Source organism: Scaptodrosophila lebanonensis, unplaced genomic scaffold (assembly GCF_003285725.1).
Source record: "Scaptodrosophila lebanonensis strain 11010-0011.00,11010-0021.00 unplaced genomic scaffold, SlebRS2 tig00001415-arrow-pilon, whole genome shotgun sequence".
Lineage (NCBI taxonomy): Eukaryota > Metazoa > Arthropoda > Insecta > Diptera > Drosophilidae > Scaptodrosophila > Scaptodrosophila lebanonensis.
In genome coordinates, this window is record NW_022060742.1 from 1,418,298 (window position 1) to 1,437,425 (window position 19,128).

The 19,128-nt window shown below is 37.4% G+C and overlaps 1 protein-coding gene across 1 annotated transcript; it reads right to left on the reverse strand.

Moving 5' to 3' along the window:
• Nucleotides 1-17,080: 17,080 nt before the first annotated feature.
• On the reverse strand, nt 17,081-18,881 carry LOC115632694 (charged multivesicular body protein 5). The gene is made up of 6 exons (XM_030529931.1): nt 18,598-18,881; nt 18,352-18,503; nt 18,213-18,291; nt 18,071-18,157; nt 17,786-18,016; nt 17,081-17,370 (listed from the first exon to the last, which is right to left on the reverse strand). The coding sequence occupies exons 1-6, from the start codon at nt 18,664-18,666 to the stop codon at nt 17,308-17,310; spliced, it is 681 nt and encodes a 226-aa protein (XP_030385791.1). The 5' UTR covers nt 18,667-18,881; the 3' UTR covers nt 17,081-17,307.
• Between the last annotated feature and the right edge of the window lie 247 nt (nt 18,882-19,128).

Below are 19,128 nucleotides of genomic sequence, written 5' to 3' on the forward strand. Positions count from 1 at the left end.
ATGCTTCACGAAAACTAATCGCACAAGCTGAAGCTAAATAAATGCTTGTTAAAGCTGATTAATTAAAGTCCTTGAGATTAATTTAAACAAAGCCCTAGGCACCCGACTAGCATTACAATAGACGAGTAACAAAAAATGAAAAATGAAAAGAAAAAACCGGCTGACTGGCTGGCACTCCAACAGCATCGAGGTGTAGAAAAACCTACAAAACGCATTGCATTCTAATATATTTAATAAAATAGCTATAAATTCATATGTTAAATGGAAAATTTATTCACTGCCATAAAAAGTACGATTCGAGCGGCATAAGAAGTAAGAGAGAGACAAACATACACACACATACATACATATATGTATGTAAACATTGTATCTACATACATACATACATAGAAAAAATCTTGAGTGTCACACACTTGCCGCCGACGAGCTGCCATTGTTCTGTTGTTGTTGTTGCTGCTTTTGCTGCTTAAAAACAAACTGTAAATTCAGAACAAAATGTATAAAAACGAAATAGTCAAGCGCTACTAACCATAGACAAAAACAAAACGCAAAAGGCATGTGTATCTAGTAGCTACATTTGTATCTATTAGCAAGCGCGGCACATGTGCATGGGCATTGCTGTTCTTGTTGTTGTTGTTGTTGTTGTCGCGAGTGCATGTGTGTGTCTGTTTTTATACATATGTATGTACGTACATACATACACACGCAACCTTCAAAAATCTAACAAAGCAAACTTGTTCAATAGTCATATGCGTATCAGGAAGTCAACATTCAAGGATTGACTCATTGAAAAAAGTCAAATGCGACGACGGCGACAGCGACGCTGAGAGAGACAGCAACAGAGCCGACAGCGAAAAGCACAAAACAGCAACAGCAAGAACAACAACAACAGCAACAGAAACTAGTTAGTCTGTGGCGCGAAGGCACACGCACACACACGTTAGACGAAAACTTTTAAAAGCGCCGGCAAATGCATTGCAAATTCAAAATAATAAATATAAAAAAATTACAGTAAAGCACACAACACAAACGTCGGTGAGTGAGATCACTTGCAAATTGCATTTGTATACACATGCATACATGCACAACACACATGTACGAGTAATCATGCATGCATGCATGCATGCGGTAACAGAGAGACACAAACAGTGGAGCTTTCTGAGTGCGTAAAGAGCGAGCGAGAGTGAAATTATTGCGCCAAGTCAACGACGCAGGCGATTGCAGTGAGAGTGATGGCGCACACAGTTTTCTGCGTGCGTGCGTGTGAGTGAATGAGTGAGTTTGGAAGTTTTGTTTACTTTTCGCAACTCTTTCGTTGCGCTCTTAAGCTGCATTTTTGCTCTGGTTTTTCATTCAGCACGCTGAAAATTGTTTAACAAAAAATGCACCACAAAGTAGCAACAACAACAAAAATGCAAATACCGCAAAATGTAGACGATTTTGCTACGTTCGTGCTTTATTTTTTCGCCTTCTTCGTCTTCTTTGCTTGGCCAGGCTATGCGTATAAAATAATGATTTTCCTTTTCATTTTGCAATATGGTTGGAAAATAAAAGTTACTGTTTGTGTGCGGTAATTTCTTTCTTTCTTGTGTGTGTGGCGGGCATTACGCCAAAATACGTAACTGTTTCTATATACATACATATTTGAATATGAAAGAGAAATGCAAGTAATGTCTCTGACATACCAATTGACACGCTGCCTTAATTAGTGTGTTAAAGTATTTATAGAATTATCTCTGAGATTGACTTCAAACCTGCTGAGTCATGCCTAAAATTGGCCAAGCTATGACCGTCTGTCTGTCTGTCTGTCTGCCAAAAGCAGTTATTCGTACTCGCAACTGCAATATGACAGCGCATCTTTCTGAACAATTTGCGAATTACCTCACACCTCAAAAGTTGATGACCCCAAAAATTACAAATTCTTTGTTTATTATTAAGCTGAACGAATAGCTTTTAAAGCCACACAAAGTGGCGTTTTATGGGTTCGTATGTGATATTTATATACACTTGATATTCGACAGTTAAAACGATTATTTTGATTATCATTCAAGCCTCCTTAGTGGTATGGGAAAAATTACACTACAGACATGTTTATTCTCTGAGAACAATTACTTTTCCTCATTTGTTTTATTTGAAACTTTGCTTAAATGTAACATTTTTAAAGGGAAAACATTGGGCTTAAAGTCCCTGCTGTAACGGTAACTAAAGCACGCTGTAAGCTTCTGTGAAATGCTCTTACTCTAGTTTTCCGGCAAAATAAGAAACACTAAAAACACGGAACTAAAAAAGGACCTCCAACTGTAGTATAAGAATAAGTATAAATATATCACCAATTAACAGCTATCTATTTTAAAATAAATTTTAGTAATATTTTCCGTAATCTCTTATTATTTAATCAAAAGAGTAATATTTTACGTTAAACGTTCCGAGTTGCCATTGATGTTTATTATCTTGCCAATCTAACTTACTTCACAACCCTAACTAAAATATTAACTGCCTATCATTTTGTTGTTAATAGTATTTTGAAAACAACAACGATTCGATTGGGATGAGTGAGCGGATTTTCTTTAATTTGTGCAGCTATTTTGACTGCCTAGTTCCTCATAAACTGATTATAAGTAACTCTAATACGAGTATGCTGCGTCACTGTCCAATACTATCAACAGTCTATCAATAATTTAACCAATTACCAGCCAGTGGGCCCACAACTTTATCTTTATCGTGCTAAATTTGACCTAATCTGTGCTGGCCATGTTCAAAAAATATCGCAACCTTCACACCACACTCGTACAAACAAATACAAGTGTAAGTGTGTATGTGTGTGTGCGTGTGTGTCGGTGTGTGTATGAAAAAGTCCAGCATTACTGCTCACTTGAATTTGGGTTCACTGCTCAGTTTCAAGGCGCCACACCTCGAAAGCTTGGCCTGCTCGAAGCTCTACTTAAGTCAGCATTCGATCTTAATTGCGATTACTGCTCCTTCAAAAGACACGCAAAAGCTTCAATAAACGACTTGAAGCCAACTTCAAATTGCAATTCCCATCGTGTTGTCGTCGCACTCGCTGACGATCGCATGGAAGGTCGTCGCGTTAAAGAGTTTAATGACCAAGGAAACTTTTGCCGAAATACGTGTATGCGTGTGCGTATGGGAGTGTGTGACTATGTGTGCCTGTATGAGTGCGTGCATGCGTGCGTGCTTACGAGCTTGCGAGAGTGGTTTAATAAAAACCACAATGAAAACACACCACCACCCAACAGCGCAGCAGCGCCCACAACTAACGCCTACAGCAGATTCGCTCTCTCACACTAGAGATGGACACAAGCCCTGTTTACATTTCTTGTATAAAAACACTAAACCTGCAAGAATTAATATAAACCCATAATTGGGTGACAAACGTTTTTTGCACCCATGTTTTACAAATTACCATTTGAAAAGAAGAAAAATAGTATTTCGTGAGAAAAAGGCACACTGAATGAAACAAATTGTCTTTAAAAGCCCTAACATAACATGAGCTCATTAATTGGTAAATGGAAAAGAAATCTGAGTCGAAAACCGATAACATTGTTCCGTTCTTTTGGTTGTCCTAAGTTGGCCAATTATTAATTTTTATGGGAACTATGATGCTTGCGGCGTGGTTCAAACCAGAGCTTACTCTGGAACAAACATTGTTTAATTACGGCTGGCTCGTTGAGCTATGCCGTGCCTCAGTATTTGTAAATGATTTATGTATACTGCAAAGCTATTTGCGGTTTAGCTTAGAGGTATTTACTCTAATTTTTAATATTACATACTCTATCCACTCTTTTTAAATGTTTTGCTTTAGAAGTAACAATTTAAAAATTTCGTAAAAATTACACCGATTGTATAATGTTGCCTCTTTAAGAACGCTTTTTATTGCAGTTCTACACATATAGTACTCATATGTATGTAATAATATTTTCCACATTCCATAAATGATTTGCTTTAAAAAACGAAAAACCTTTTTATTTAACCATGAAGTGTTCAGCGTGCGTGCTTTTAAAAGTCAATTTCGTGGTTAAAATTTGGCCCATGCCCATCCCTATCCCACACACTCCTTTCATGGCAACAACACTTGAGAAAGGTCAACGAACAACATTGCCTCTTCGGTCAAAAGCAGAGTTCACACGTACGACGAAGAGCAAAAAAATCCACAACATCAGCAGTAGCAGCAGAGGCAGCAGCGGCAACAACAGCACCAACAGGCAATTTTTGTTTTGCTTTTGCTTTCGCGTTGAGTGGAGTGAAATGAATGAAGCAGCCAGCAGTGCAGTTCGAGTGACTCCGACTCTGCTGCGCTGCTGCTGGCAAAGTAACAGTGACTGAGCTGAGTGTGGGACAACCTTCAGCTCCATAGAAATTCCCTCGATACGTTTCATTGAATGCTATTTTTTGGTTTTTAAAACAGTTTCGACCAATTTTTGCTTATGAGTCAAGCAAATAATTAACAATTCATTAATTCTACGCAAATTGAAGGCGCGCACAATTAGTCACTGGGTCTGTTTCGTATTGCGATGGGCAACGCAAAAGGAACTCACGCTACTTTTGAAGAATAATCAGAGTACATTCTTTAAAATAAGCTAAAAATATAAATTCATTATTTTTTATTTACTCGATTTTACGAAATTACAGAACATTTTGTATTTGTTTTATTTCAAAATCTACAAAATCTCAATAATGTGCTAAAACCTCTTGATTCTGATTGATAAGAAGTTAGGTATTTTTTATGATTTTCTAGGTTTTTATTTTAAAAGATTTACATTTTTTTTTGGAATTAATAAACTAAAAAAAATTAGAAAAGGTTTAAATTTCCCGGGAAAAAATATTTTTAAAAAAATCGTGCATCGTGAAAGAATTAATCAATAAATTAATGGAATTATAAGTAATCCTAAAAATAATCTTTAAGCCAACAAATACATATGTATATAAGTACATACATATGTGAACGTAAATTCCAATCAGTGTAAATAAATATACATATGTATGTACATATATAGAGAGAAACAATGTGTTTGTATACCAATAATATTTATACTCCCAAAAAATTGATCAATAAAAGCTGTAGCGCATAAGGAAGTACAAAATATTTGCAACTCTCAAGGTTCACGTACTACCGTCCGAGACTAGGGAGTTCGAAATTCAATGTGAAGAGAAGCGAGGAGCGACACGTCCAGCCGGTTGGGTAATATGTTGATAATGATAATGACGTTGACGACGTCACAGCAGCAACAGCAGCAGCGGCAGCGACATTCATTCAATTTCATAAACTTAAAAGCAATGAGTTGTTGCCTCTTTTGCTGCTGCTGCTGCTGCTGTTGTTGTTGTTGCGGCTGCCGCTGCGCTCCAAAAGCGCGCGAGAGATCAACGCACTTTGTGTTGATCCCACGAAACAATTTGCTGTTTAATGCACCCAAAAACAAAAACAAAAACGAAAAATAAAAAACGAAAACCGCGAATCCAATGCGAATGCCGTTCGGTTGCCGAACACCACAACAAGAAGAAATCGTACAACAAGAAGAAGAAGAAGCAGCAGTGCAGCTGTGTGACTCGATTGTGGGGCTGAGTGGCATTTTGAGTGCAATATCTTCTGTGTTTTTATTAATTTTTCCCTCCTCTTTATTTTCACTTTTTTGCCGCGAACCCAAAGCGTGTATTAAATAATAAATAAATAAATAAGGCGAGCAAAGCAATGCAATTTTACTTACGCTGCATCTTTTTTCTGCACGTTCCAAAATGCCAGAAACAACAACAAACACACCAGCAAGCAAGTTTTGTCATTGACCAGCAACAAGAAAAAGAAGAAGAAGCAGCAGCAGAAGCAGATTTAAAATATGGCAACAACGAAAGTTGGGCGAAGACATTGAAAATGTTTCGTTGCCAGTTGCCGAAAAAAAATCAATAATCTGGCAAAAAGGAAAAATGTCCCAAGCATAGAAAATTACATAGGAGACAGAAAAAGTTAAAGCAAGAAAGTAAATGTGTCGACAAAATTCCTGGACAAGGAGCGTTGTTGTTTTTTTGTTTATTTTTGCCCCTCGAACATCCAGAGTCGAGAGCTGCCGGCGATCGAACACTCCTAATGCCCCACTATGGGGTGAGAAATTGTAAACTTTGAGCAAAAAATATTATTCTTAAATATTAATTTTTCATAAGGGTTTTCCAAAGTTATCTGCAATTGTTTTTTAAGGTAATTTTAAAATTAGAGGCTTATATTTGTCTTATTATTAAATAACGCGTAAAGTCAAAAAAACATTCTACTGTATGATCGATGATTACTTTTGGGTAACAAGCCCTAGAAATAGACAACTTTGCATATCGACTTTCCTTATCTATACAAAGACTATTTAAATAGTTTACTCTAAATTGCATTTTTTAATACTACCTTTTTTATTTTATAATAATTTTTGTTTACTTTTTATTGCTACATTTTAAATTATTTGTCCTTATTTTGTTTCTTCGTATTTTAATTTCATACTTTCGAGTTTTTTTTATTTTCATCGCTATTGGGTTGATGAAGAATAAATCCATGATTTGTTGTTTTTGACGATAGCTTCAGAATTCCTTTCTCATACCAGCTGCTGAACCTGAAACCTGGTGAATGCATAAAAGCTAAGCTCCCACAATTTCCGACGAGTTAATAAACGTTAAACGTTCTGATTGTTGGCCATCTCCTAGCAAATGATTCCTGTCCAGTGCATTTCTTTGAGAAAGCTTCTCAAGAACTTTAAGAAAATCAATATTTTGTCCATATGGGAATTCCCTTATAGCATCAACTGAATCTCTGATCTCTTATCTTCGCTCCCACTGTCCAAAACAACCTCGTACTAAACTTGTTTGAAAGTTGCAACTGCAACAGCAACAACAGCGGCGACTGCAGTGCTGCAATTTGTTGTTTAAATGTTGGCCCAAAAGTGATCCCCAAACTATAAATCATAAATCAAGTTAAATGCTATATAATGCCCGATATAATTGGTAATGAAAATGTAACCCCAAGCATTCAAGAAATCCATTAAGGCGACCAAATTGAATGCCAAAATACATTTTGAATGTCAGAGGAGAATAAAAAATAAAATAAAATCAAGATGAAAGAGGCAATAACAACAAATTTCTCATTAAGTGCACAAACACACAAACACACGCACATACAGTTGCAAGCAAGTCAAACATTTGAAGATGCGCCATAAAACTCGCCAAACGCCAACTGAAGCAGCAAAACAACACACACAAACAACTACATACATATGTACATAGTGTGTGTGTGTGTGTGTGTGTGTGGAGTCAGCACTTGCATCTAACTATGGGCCCATGACCAGGCGTGCAACATGCCAGGCAACATTAGAAAACTGCAACTACACTGCTGTTGTTGTTGTTGCGAGGCAGGCGAACGAACATGAACGAACCGACATCGTCTACGTCGTCGTCTACGTCGACGTTGACGTCGACGTCGAGTGTATGCATCAAAAAACAGACAGTAAATCTGATTGTTTGGGGTAATTGAACTTTCTTAAGAAATTGCGATATGTACACTTTGAAAAGCTCTGGATTTGCGAGCAGCGGCAGAGACTCCAACACCAACAACAACGCCTGCAGCAGCAACATCAGCAAGCCGCAGTGGCAGCGACCGTCGCTGCAGCAGCCAGCACACAAATGTACGCCAATGACCGAACCGAGTTCGGGTGAAAGACCTTCGTCGGTCGCAGCAGCAGCAACGGCAACGTCATTATTATCATCATCATCATTAGCGAGTAAGCAAAGCAACGTGGTGTTGTTGTACTAGTAGTCAATGCACTAGCAGGCCCATCCAACAACAACAACAACAAAACAAAAACAAAGCATTATGGCGAGAGTAGGAGAGAGGCGCCCATACGCTCGAAGAGCAAAAGCGCCAAAGAGCTGCAGTTAGTCAGACAACAAAATGCACACACGCAGAGTCGTCAGAAAATTCATTGAACTAAATTTTAAGTGAGTGACTGGACTGAGTGAAAGAGTGAGAGAGATTGAGCGAGTGCTCGCTTGCAACGCACGTGAACGCCAAAGAGCGTGCTTTTTGCAAAAACAAAAGCGCGGGAGTGCGGCATGACAATTTGTTGTTGTTTTTTTCATGTGCATTAGATACTGTCGTTGTTGTTATTTGCAATTTCTGTTTCGAGGTGCAATTGCAAGACCTCAACTAAGGCTGAATGTTTGCTCGTGCCTGTTTGTGTATGTGTGTGTCTGTTTGTGCGCCCCTGTCTGTTGTGTGCACGCGCTGCCGCGTTTGGGGGCTATTGAGATACATAGATAGTCGCAAACTAAAAGTTTTAGAGTCACAGTTCTAGTCAAACTGCTCGCAAGCCTTGGCCATCAAGCGGCTCAACTGTCATGTGAAAAACCTTCAAGGCAACCACCACTACAACAACAACAAAAAATAAAGTGAGTTTAGAACGTTGAAGTTCGACTACTAGACTGAAGTCAAATGCAGCTCAAACTGTAACAGCTGTCGAACTGTAAAACCGTTTGCTTGCTTTCGATAATGACAGATTACACAATTTCATGATATTATTAAATGTTAATTCAATTTCGCTGTTGACTGAAGCAACTGTTGTTCACACACACATACAGCTAGGAATTTTTTTTATTCATATTTTTCGGCAATGAAGTGAATGTACTCAGCAGGCACGTCAATGCACGCTGCCGACTTCGACGAAGCAATGACACTGATCCTGACGTTGACCTCTGCGTGCAGGGCCAAGCCAACCTCTCTGTGTCTGCGGCAGTGAAGTGAAAGAGCGAGTGAGTGAGCAATATTGGCTCTCTTATTTTTTCGTTCAGTTCGAATTTTTTTTTTGTGGGGGGCTGACCGTTCAACATTTTTGGCAATGACTTGATAAATTTCAGTTTCATTTCGGTTCTACAGACAACTTTTTTTCTTTGTTGTTAAGTTTTTAGCTTAAGCCAAGTTCAACTTTTGTAGCGCGCTTGTTAATTATCATGCTTGAAGCTTTTTTTGGCGAGGTCATAAAATGTGTGTTATGTGTATGCAGGTACCTATAAATGTGTATATATGTATGGATGTATGTGTTTGCATGTACAGTGGAACCCTGTAGGGCTAATAATACCTTAAGGGCCGACTGTAAAACAATGAAAAAACAATTCAAATTTCATAAAAATTATGTTTGTAAACGTCGGAATTAGATATGAAGACAAAAAAATGGCCTAAAAGTGTATCCGTTTTTTATTTTTTAATTTCAATGTTTGTAGTATTTTAGTTCCTATCGATAATTCTTTTACTTTCTATAAAAGTTTATATTAAAATTCAACAATATTTTTACTCAAGACTTGTTTGTAGCCAGTTTTATCTACATAGTTCTATTTCCATAAGTTTAGTTCAAAATTATGATACAACCCCTATTTTTACTTGTTTTTATATTATTGTCGAAATAGATATTTCAATACTTCAATAATTTAAATTATATTTCAAATCTATTTAAATCATTTAAAATTAATGTCCTTAGTTAGTGATTTATTTCGATAATATGCAATTCATTTTAGTCATTTGCAATTTGTTTCAATAATTTCAATTATATTATTGAAATTTCTATAGAATTTCCAAAGTGTGTATTATTGGTGTTTCTTTTAGATTTATGTAATTTTAAATATGGCATTTAACCACTGTAGGTTATTTTTTAAGCACAACTTCTGCTTCTGCTCTTTAAGCTAGGCTATCTATGTGTGTGTGTGTGTGTATGTAGCAGCGACGCTTCTACTTTTCGTTTCACATTTTAGTTTTTTCTGTCTTGATAGTCTTAATCAAGGTGAGTCACCTTGGCCTTATTTTCGACCAGCGCACTCTTTTATATGTGAGCACACAGCACACACATGTGTGGCGGTGCCTGTGTGTGTGTGTGAGTATGCGTGAGTTTTTCGGCAGCAAGCACCAACAACACCATGAAGTAAAATGTGCGCTCACGCATTGCCAAAAAAACCACAACAACAAAAAAGCTCAAGCGCCCAACAGCAGTAGAAGTCGCGCTCACACGTACGAACTTGTGCGAGGCAGCGACTTGTTGAGACTTAACTGGTGCTGTGCTTGTGCGCTGGTGTTGTTGTAGCTTTGCTGCTGGCATTGTGGAAGGTCATGATTTTTTCGGCTGCTTGGCGTGCGTGCATGCGTGTATGTGTGTGTATGTGGGTACAAGAGAGAAAGAGAGTCTTTGAGTCTGTTTGAGTGCAGAGCTGACGAGTATTTTTCTTTGGCTTTAAAATTGGCGTTAGACATGGAATTTGATTTCCTTGCTTTGTGCGCATTGTTTATGTGTGTGTCGCCAACTTTTTGACCGCCTTTTTTGCTTAAATATTTTATGAATTCAATTGGGCAGATATTGATGTCGTCGCACGTGCTTGTTGACACGCAATAAATGGACTTGCAATAATTTTAGGCCTAGGCAGTATTTTTGTTTTTGTAAGCTGACAAGCCGCATAATACAAGAAATGAAAAATGAAGAAGAAACCGCTCAGCCAGCCAGCCACTTGTTGCCTCAACTCGAATCGGTGTGCACTTGGCCTTGGTTAATGTTTCGTTTTGCCTTGAACCTCGAATGTGCCGAATATGTATTGTTGTTGTATGCCCAACCCCAGAGCCATAGCCACAGCAACAACATGTACAATAACGCTGGCAACAACATCTCATTGCGTCTGCTCATCATCAACAAAATGAGCATCTTCTGAGCCAGCAGTATGTGCTTTTTGGCATAATTCGTTGCGTCTCATTAATGTTTTGTTGAACTTGCCCCCCCAAGCCATCAACAAAAATAAAACAGCGGCGGCAATAACAAGCAACTGTTGCGTTTCAACAAACATTTTTAATGGAAAACAAAAGCAACAGCCACAGAAGAACTTGAACGGAGCAAAGTTACCAAAAATTAGCGGTCGCAGACCCACAAAACAAACGTGACTTAAGGTTAAACAATACAACACACACACTCTTGTACATATACGAGTATATGCATATATTCTGTATTGTATTGTTTGTGCTCCAACTTCTCAACTTCAACTTCATTGGCACGACTGCTATATTGTTCATAAAGCGTTTTAATAACCAAGCACATAAATATGTGTGTATGCTTTAGAACTAGTTTTCAATGTAGATCTTGAGATCTTGAGCCGTTCCAGAATCAAGGCTACATTCAAAAGTCGAATCTAAATCGGAATCTGTCTAAGTTGTGCGTTCAGGGATAAAACGCATATTTGTGCGGCACACCTGACGTATACGTAATGCGTGGAAGGTTGCGTCTATTTATCAAGTATACGCACCGCTTACACGCTTATCACTACCCGGCCAGTCGTTATCAGGCAGAACAGCAGTAACAACAACAATAACTAGAGCCTTATAAAATTTTAACCATAGCAGTCGAAATTATAGTGACGAAGCCACACATTTGGGTACGAAGTATGAAATGTTTAGGAATTCCTCAAATTGTTCGGAAATAAAAATGTATTAACAGTTTTGGAAAAAGTAACTGCCTTACATTTGGAATTCACTGCTTATGGAAAGCTGAAATTATTGAGATAAAGCCATACATTTGAGGTGGTAGTAAGAAGTGGGGGTATAAAAATAAATGTCTTTAAATTAGACAGAAAAAATAAAGTGTATGTGGCACGAGAGTTTGTTTACAAGTTAATTCTATGAAAAAAGTAGGTACAAAAATTACGAATAAATACAACCTCACAAATATACAAATACAATTTTGGAATTGAAGAATATGGAAATATAATTATGTATGTATGTACATATTTAAAACAAATATTTGTACAACAACAATTTAAATTAAGTTGGATTAAGCAAGTAACGTTTTGAAACCTATTGTCATATTATATGGCTAATAATTTATTAAGCAGAAATTCTGCTGGAGACATACAGACATTAAGTGGAGGGATGGTGTGTCCATATACATACATATGTACATACTTATGTCACACACTGTTAACAGCGATAGGTAATCCTTAGCTAAATAGAGTATACGTTTTTTAAGGCCTTGAGCCATTTTGACAGATATGGGCCAATTATCTAGTGGGAAGGGCCCCTGCCCAGAATCAGAACTGGGTCTCATCTACAAATTGCAGCGTATTCGGCTGCAGCCCAAGACCGACTGCATTTGTTACTCAGATGTATAGTATTAGAAGCGAAAATTGAATAGAGCAAAAAAAGCATGTTATAGTACATAAATACATATGTACATAATATATACACATATACACGTACATATATGCGTGTGTGTTTGTATGTATTTTGAATGGCTGCGCTTTGTATTGGCCTCCGAATGTGTCTAGCTTCAATAGCAGGCCAGGGTCATGCGACATGGGAGGAAAATTGACGCGAAACGCGAAACGACAAACGGCGACTACGACTAGCACAGCAAACGTGTATAAAGTGCCCGTTATCGGAAGAAAACGCAAAAAGCTTTACAATATACACACACTCTCACACACGCTGGCATGCTCATGTACATACATACAAGTATGTAAATAAACTCACATTCACAAAAGGCGCGCGCGCTCGCGTTCATTGCCTTTGCAAAAAATTTTTTGTTGCCGCTACCAACCGACTGACTAATTTACGAATGAGGGAACACCCAGTCGGACACAATGCATTGGCCAGCTGACGAATTTATTAAACTAATAAGAGCTGATAGTTAACATTAAGGCAATCAAATAAATAATGATAAAAATCTAGGTTTATATATGAAAGATAAAGAGAGAACATTATCGACAGGTTCGTGTACTCGTTGACCTAATGACTAATAAAATAAAATCAAAACTTACAAACAAAACAAAAATCAGGTTTGCTCAGAATGTTTAACAAACTTTTATGTATATTTATATTTATGTACATACATGTATCATTATAAGTGGCGTTTTTTTTCGCGCCTGTATGTTGCATTATTCCTATGGGAATCGCATTGCAACAGTTTCGACTGGGTAGACAAACGTGAGTGAGTGCATGGCCATGTTCGAGTGAGTGAGTGTTAGAAATCAAGAGCACAAGGCAATAGACAGGGAGAGAGAACACTGCTGGTGCATGCATGTGAAAGAGCAGGCGGAGGTAGGCGCCTTACTAATTGATTGGAAAAAAGATAACAGAGCAGAAGCCAAAACGAAGAATTTTAGAATTTAGAATTTCAAGGGGGCGGCGTCCACACTGCGTCCGCATCTGTAGCCGGGTCTGTGTGTGTCTCTGTTATCGGACAGCAGCGGCAGCGACAGCAACAACAACAGCAGCGAAAATCAGGGCCAGCGGCGTGTGTGTGTGTGTGAGTGAGTGTTTGGGGTTTTTGCACGGCAAGTCAGTCTCATTTCATTTTTGATGAATTTTTTGGGTTGTTTTATTATTCTTTTTTTATATACAAGTATATACATACATACATATGTATGTATGCACGTATATTTTGGGCACCTCTTTTGTTGCTGTTGCTGTGAATATTTGTGAGGTTGGTCAGTGCCGTGCACGCGAGTGGAGTGACCTTTGGAGGATCGAGTGAGTGAGTGAGCGCGCAAATTTTGAATATTTACTTTCGGCAAACAAACACAGGCACGCAGAATTGCATATGTATGTATGTATGTATGCATGTACGAGTATGTAAGTACATGTGTGGGAAGTCATTGTCGAATCGCATTTAAATGTGTGCGCTTTATTTATAATTGGAGCACTTAAGCCTGCGCATTACAACAACAAAAGTGACAACAACAACAACAACAGCAAACAGAAACGGCAACAAATTTTGCGTTTCTTCGTCGCCTGTCCGTCAGATCTTTTGTCTGAGGCGTTCAGAGTAATTTATTAGTTGTCGCTGCTGCCGCCTTTGTTGTTGTTGGCGTGCGTCTAGGCCGAAGGTCGCTCACTACTCTTGTATGTATGTATGTATGTATGCATGCATGTATGTGTGTATGCGTGTGCGCGCATAATTTAAATTGCCAATCTTTTGCGCATATTCCACTTTTTCTCTTCTGTTTCTGTTTAGATACATATGTATGTATATTTTGTTGGTCAAAATCCGATCTGAAGTAACTCATAAAACCAATAAAAATATACAATTTTATTGGCATATAAACGAAATTTAATGCTCCCCTAAGCAGTTTTTGAAAAACTTTTTTGTATCGACTCAGTTTTTTTTTTGGTTATTGGTTAATAAAGTTCCATTTAAGTGGGACATTGTGCTGTAATTTTAGTACCTCGTCGGGTCAACATGGGGAGAAGAGGAAGAATTGCGAACAGTAACAACGACCTATTTTGTACAGCGAAAAAGCTAGAAATGCCAAAAACCCAAAACGAAAGGTAATAATTATTATAAATATTATATAAATTACTGATAACTTTGCAAATTTGAATATCTCTGTTATCCCTATTGAATGCTGTGGACATGTTCTTAAACTCCTTATCTTTAGTTCGATGTTTCTACTAAAAGATCGGATTCCGAGTCCGTCTATCCAACCAGCCAAACAATAATGCTGAATATGCCACACAATAGTACTTGAGAAACATTCAAATAAATTTAACTTACGACTATGAACTTCGCAACAAATTAGCTATCAGTTATTAATCGAGTCCAGTTTCCTGCCAAGTTCAAATTATAAATACGAAATATGCTCAAAATAAATCAAATAATACAAGGAAACTCTTTTGAGGCAAAAACTTCGGAAAGAGTAAAACAATTACATAACCAAAAGTTAAAAATTTATATAATAAATAAAATAAAATAAAACAATAATAAGCGGGAAATTCCTAAATTTAAATACAAAAATTTTCCTCGTTAAAATTTAAATACTAATGAAATAAAAAATCCATTTTTCGATTTCTAAATCTTAATATAAGTGAAATAAAAAAGAATTATTCATAACAATATTATATAAGAAATATATAAATAGAAAATCAGTAAAACTATAAAACAAACATTTCAATACGAAAGTGTTGAAAATGTATTAAAATATTGATTAAAATTTTCAAAAACATTAAAAAATAAATTAAAAAATATAAAATAAAAAAAAAATAAAAAATAAAATTACAAAATAAGAAATCAATAAATCGGAATAAAAAAAATAATTGTACATATTACCTAAACGGTAAAAAAAATTTTATAAAAATTGAAAAATCCCAAATATTTGAAAACAAACAGTAAGTAAATTTTTAAAAATATTCAAATTAGAAAAGTAAAAATAATTTCATTAGAGTTTAAAAAGAAAAAAAATTGTCATTAAATATAAATTCAATAAAAATGTAATAAACATCAATATTTAAAATTTGAAAGTGTTCAAAAATTTCAAAAATATTCGAATAATTTAAATTAAGCAAAAAATACTCATTTAAATAAAATGTGCAAAAAAACATTGATGAAATGTAAGCCCATAAATTCCATTAACAAAACTTTATGTAACAAAATATTTTAAAAATAATGATCAAAACCCCACATGAAAAGCAAATAAATTGGAAATGAAATATGAAAATCCATAAATTGGAATTAAGAGTGATCCCAAAACTCGTTCCACCTCTTCGAACTTTAGACAACACATACGAGTTGTATACTCGATATGTATGTATGTATCATGCACCTGCAATTTTCCTGAACTTTCAAAAACTGGCGACGAGCTGAGAGACGCGTGAGAGCTTTTTTCGCACTCAGCCTGTCTGTCCGAGCGTCCGACCGATTGCCTGCCTGTCTGAGTCTCATAATGAAAAGTGCGGCGGGCTTCCTGCTTTTGCCTCTGCTTCTCGATTTGCATTTTGCGAATGCAACTCCGGCGCCGCTAATCGGCATGCAACCTTGCGTATGCGTGATCTGAGCACGGCAGCGCATAGCAGAGAAGAGTTGACAGAAATGAAGCGATGGATGTGATGGAAATCTTCGAAACTTGCAGCGTCACATTGCGTATACGCAACGTTGTCGAACACTCACCATTTTAAGCAGAAGTAATCCAATATTAGGTATATCCATTATATGCGGGGGATCGTAATTTCTTTTGGTTTTGCTAAATTGGTCGCGTTTTGAACAAATTAGTGTTAAAAACAAATGCTGTTGTATAGGAAGTGTGTAAATAGGCAGAACGAATAACTTTATTGCACTTATATTTATAGAAAGATTTTCAACACATTTTTTTGAGGCACATTTTGGTATAAAACGCCAAATCGAGAAAGGCAGTGGTTGTTGTTGTTGTTGCAGTGTAAATATTATTGAAATTTTTGGCACTTTCGCACTTTTTGCAAATTATTTAACGCAATTATTTGCTGTTGTTGTTGTTGGTGGGGTTGTGATTGCTTTGCAACGCATTTTGGCAGCAAAGTCTTGACTAAGCTGCATTAAAGGACGCACGCTCGCCCAACATTTGGAAAATTAACGTAAAGAGATCTTAGTTTAGTTTTAGGCAAATAATAAACAAAACACTGGAGGCGTTTAATTAGCGCGACGTAACAAAGGAGGTGGTGTTGGTGCTTGTGCGGGCAGAGGGGGTGTTGTGGTTGTAAAAAGCGATGACAGCGATGGACGACGAAACGCGCGAAACGTTTACGCTGCAGTAGTAGTTGGGTTTATTTTTCTTTCTTTGCACAATTGATTTTTCTTTAGTTGCGTTGCGATGCGATCCGCTACGAAGCGAAGGTTTTTCGCTGCTGCTTGAGTTTGAATTTTGAATTTGCGACCGTCCGTTACAGCAGTCAAAAGAAGACTAAACGGCGAACGCGTTATTTTTGCACACAACCAGCGGCAACAACGGCGACGACTGCACTGAGACGCACACACACTTACCCACACAGACGGCACACAGAGTTGCCTCAAGTTCATGCTCTGAACTTCAAAGCTCAGTTACCTTCATGCACAGTCATAGCGACGACGACGCCATACTGTTGTTACTGTGTGAGTGAGTGAGCGAAGTGCTTGAAAAGCGAGAGTGTGAGTGAGAGCTGTTGAGTGTGGAAGCGCATTTGGCGCATATCCATCCATGAATGACGTTCATGCCTTGAAAATAAAGAGAGAGTGCAACTACAGTTGCATTTTAAGAGCGACTGCTAAGAGAATCGAACATTGAAAATAAAAACTCAAATGGCATATTTTTTTATTATCTTACGCATTATCCTTTTAATCGCTTATTCGCTTTGCACAAAATGCTTACAAATTTAAATAGCAGTGGAAAAACTTAAAAATCTTTTAATACATCATAAACGCCGAAAAACGCGGTCTCCACACTTCACTCTCTCCTCTCATTTGAATGGAAAGGACAAAAATGTATTCAACTTGTTTGCGCGCCTGAGTGGTCGGCTATCGCCTATGTGGTCTTCAATGAGGTCGGTACCTTGGGCAAGCCGAATTCATCCGTCTCGATAGCGCTCTGCAATAATGAGTAACGTGATTAATATTTAAGTAAGGGTTTCAATGGAATTAAAAACTTTTGTTTTTTGTTTTTGCTGGCTTTCTTACTAAAAGATGAGAGTAGTCTACACAACTTAGACAAACTTCAAATGGCATGTTCTTTCAGATTAAAATAATGTTTTAAGCTATAAATACAACAATTGTTAATGTTTTAACTTCAACTTCAACTTAAAATAATGAATTCCTCATTTTCAAAAACACTCAAAGCAAACTCTAACAAACTCTCTAAAAAGTTTCGAACTTAAAATTGATCAGAAGTTTTTGCTCAACATGAATTTGCTCCCGCATTTTTCAATTTTAGTTTTTTTTTTTACCGATTACTAATCTTTTGGTAAATCCCCTGCCATTTCTTATAACACAGGTAACTGTCTCACCTTCCCTGGTACCAAGCTATCGGCACCTGGCTCCTTATCTGGCGCTTCTGGCGCCTTCACGACGTCATCCAAATAGCTGGAGTCGTCGTCAAGTGCCATTTCATCGCCCAAGGCATCGAGCTCGGCTTGCAAATCATCGTCGTCGACCTCAGGCATGCCATAGGTGCGTCCCAGCGCTTCCTGCACTTCGTCGGCCTGCTCGAACATGTCGGCCATGTCGTCTTGAATATCCTGGAATGCATTTACATTAACATTTTTAGTGCATTAACAATATCTTGAAGTTACCTCGATTTGATCGATGTTGATCTTTTTGTATTCGGTCTTCATTTGCTTCACGCCATCCTTCATGGCTGCGACAGTGGCTTGTGTATCCTGTTTGAAGGAAAGAGTCGATTCAATGAACTAAAAACTGAAAAATACCATCAACCTTGAGCGATTGGGCGGCGTAGTTGGCCTGCTCCATATTAAAGGATTGGTTGCGCAGAGATTCGGCTTGTTGTTCATAGCTAGGCAATTAAATAAACATAAATATTTGCTGTAAATGGGCGGGGCAGTTAGTTTCTTACGCCTTCTTTTGCTTCAGCACTCGCAGCGCCTTTTGTTTGACGGAATTCTTAGCAGGACCTTCGCGCATCTTCGACATTTGTTCTCGGTACTTTCTGAGCTCTGTTTCCAGCTTCGCTATCTTCTCCTCAATGTTGGTGGCGCGTGCATCGACCTGCCAATAACAACGAATAGAAATGTCGTCATTTGTTTTTATTTTATTGCCAGATCAGAGAAGAATCTCTTTCTTTGTCTGCTTTGGAACTTACGCCCGCAATGCAGTCGTTGAGACTCGGTCCCGGCTCCTTGGGTTTGCCACGACCAAATAGACGATTCATTTCTGAGTTTGTTTTGTATTGAAACAACAATTAAGAACAAGCGATTTTTCCACAATTTACATTAAGTGTTGTCTGATGACTAATTTTTTCTCGTTTGTAAACAGCTGCTTTGCTAGAGATGCAATGGCTGCCAATAGTTGATATCGACGGCTGCAATCGAATATTCGCCGATAAGTCTTAGGGGTGAGCGCGCAACTGGTGTTGCGAAACGAGCACGAAACTATTGGACACGACACATTGTAAACAATATCTATGATTTTTTTATACGGTTCTCCTTACCATTTATATTAAAACAAAGTAAAAAGGTTTCATAAAAAATAAAAAATTACACAGAGATTTATAGCCTCATATTTGTATTTTCCCTATAACAGCTTTTTCAACAATTTCTTTCTCCAAATACTAACATAACAAATAGGAAGATGTGTTTATATAGAATTGTCTGTTTCTTTGTTTGTAAATATT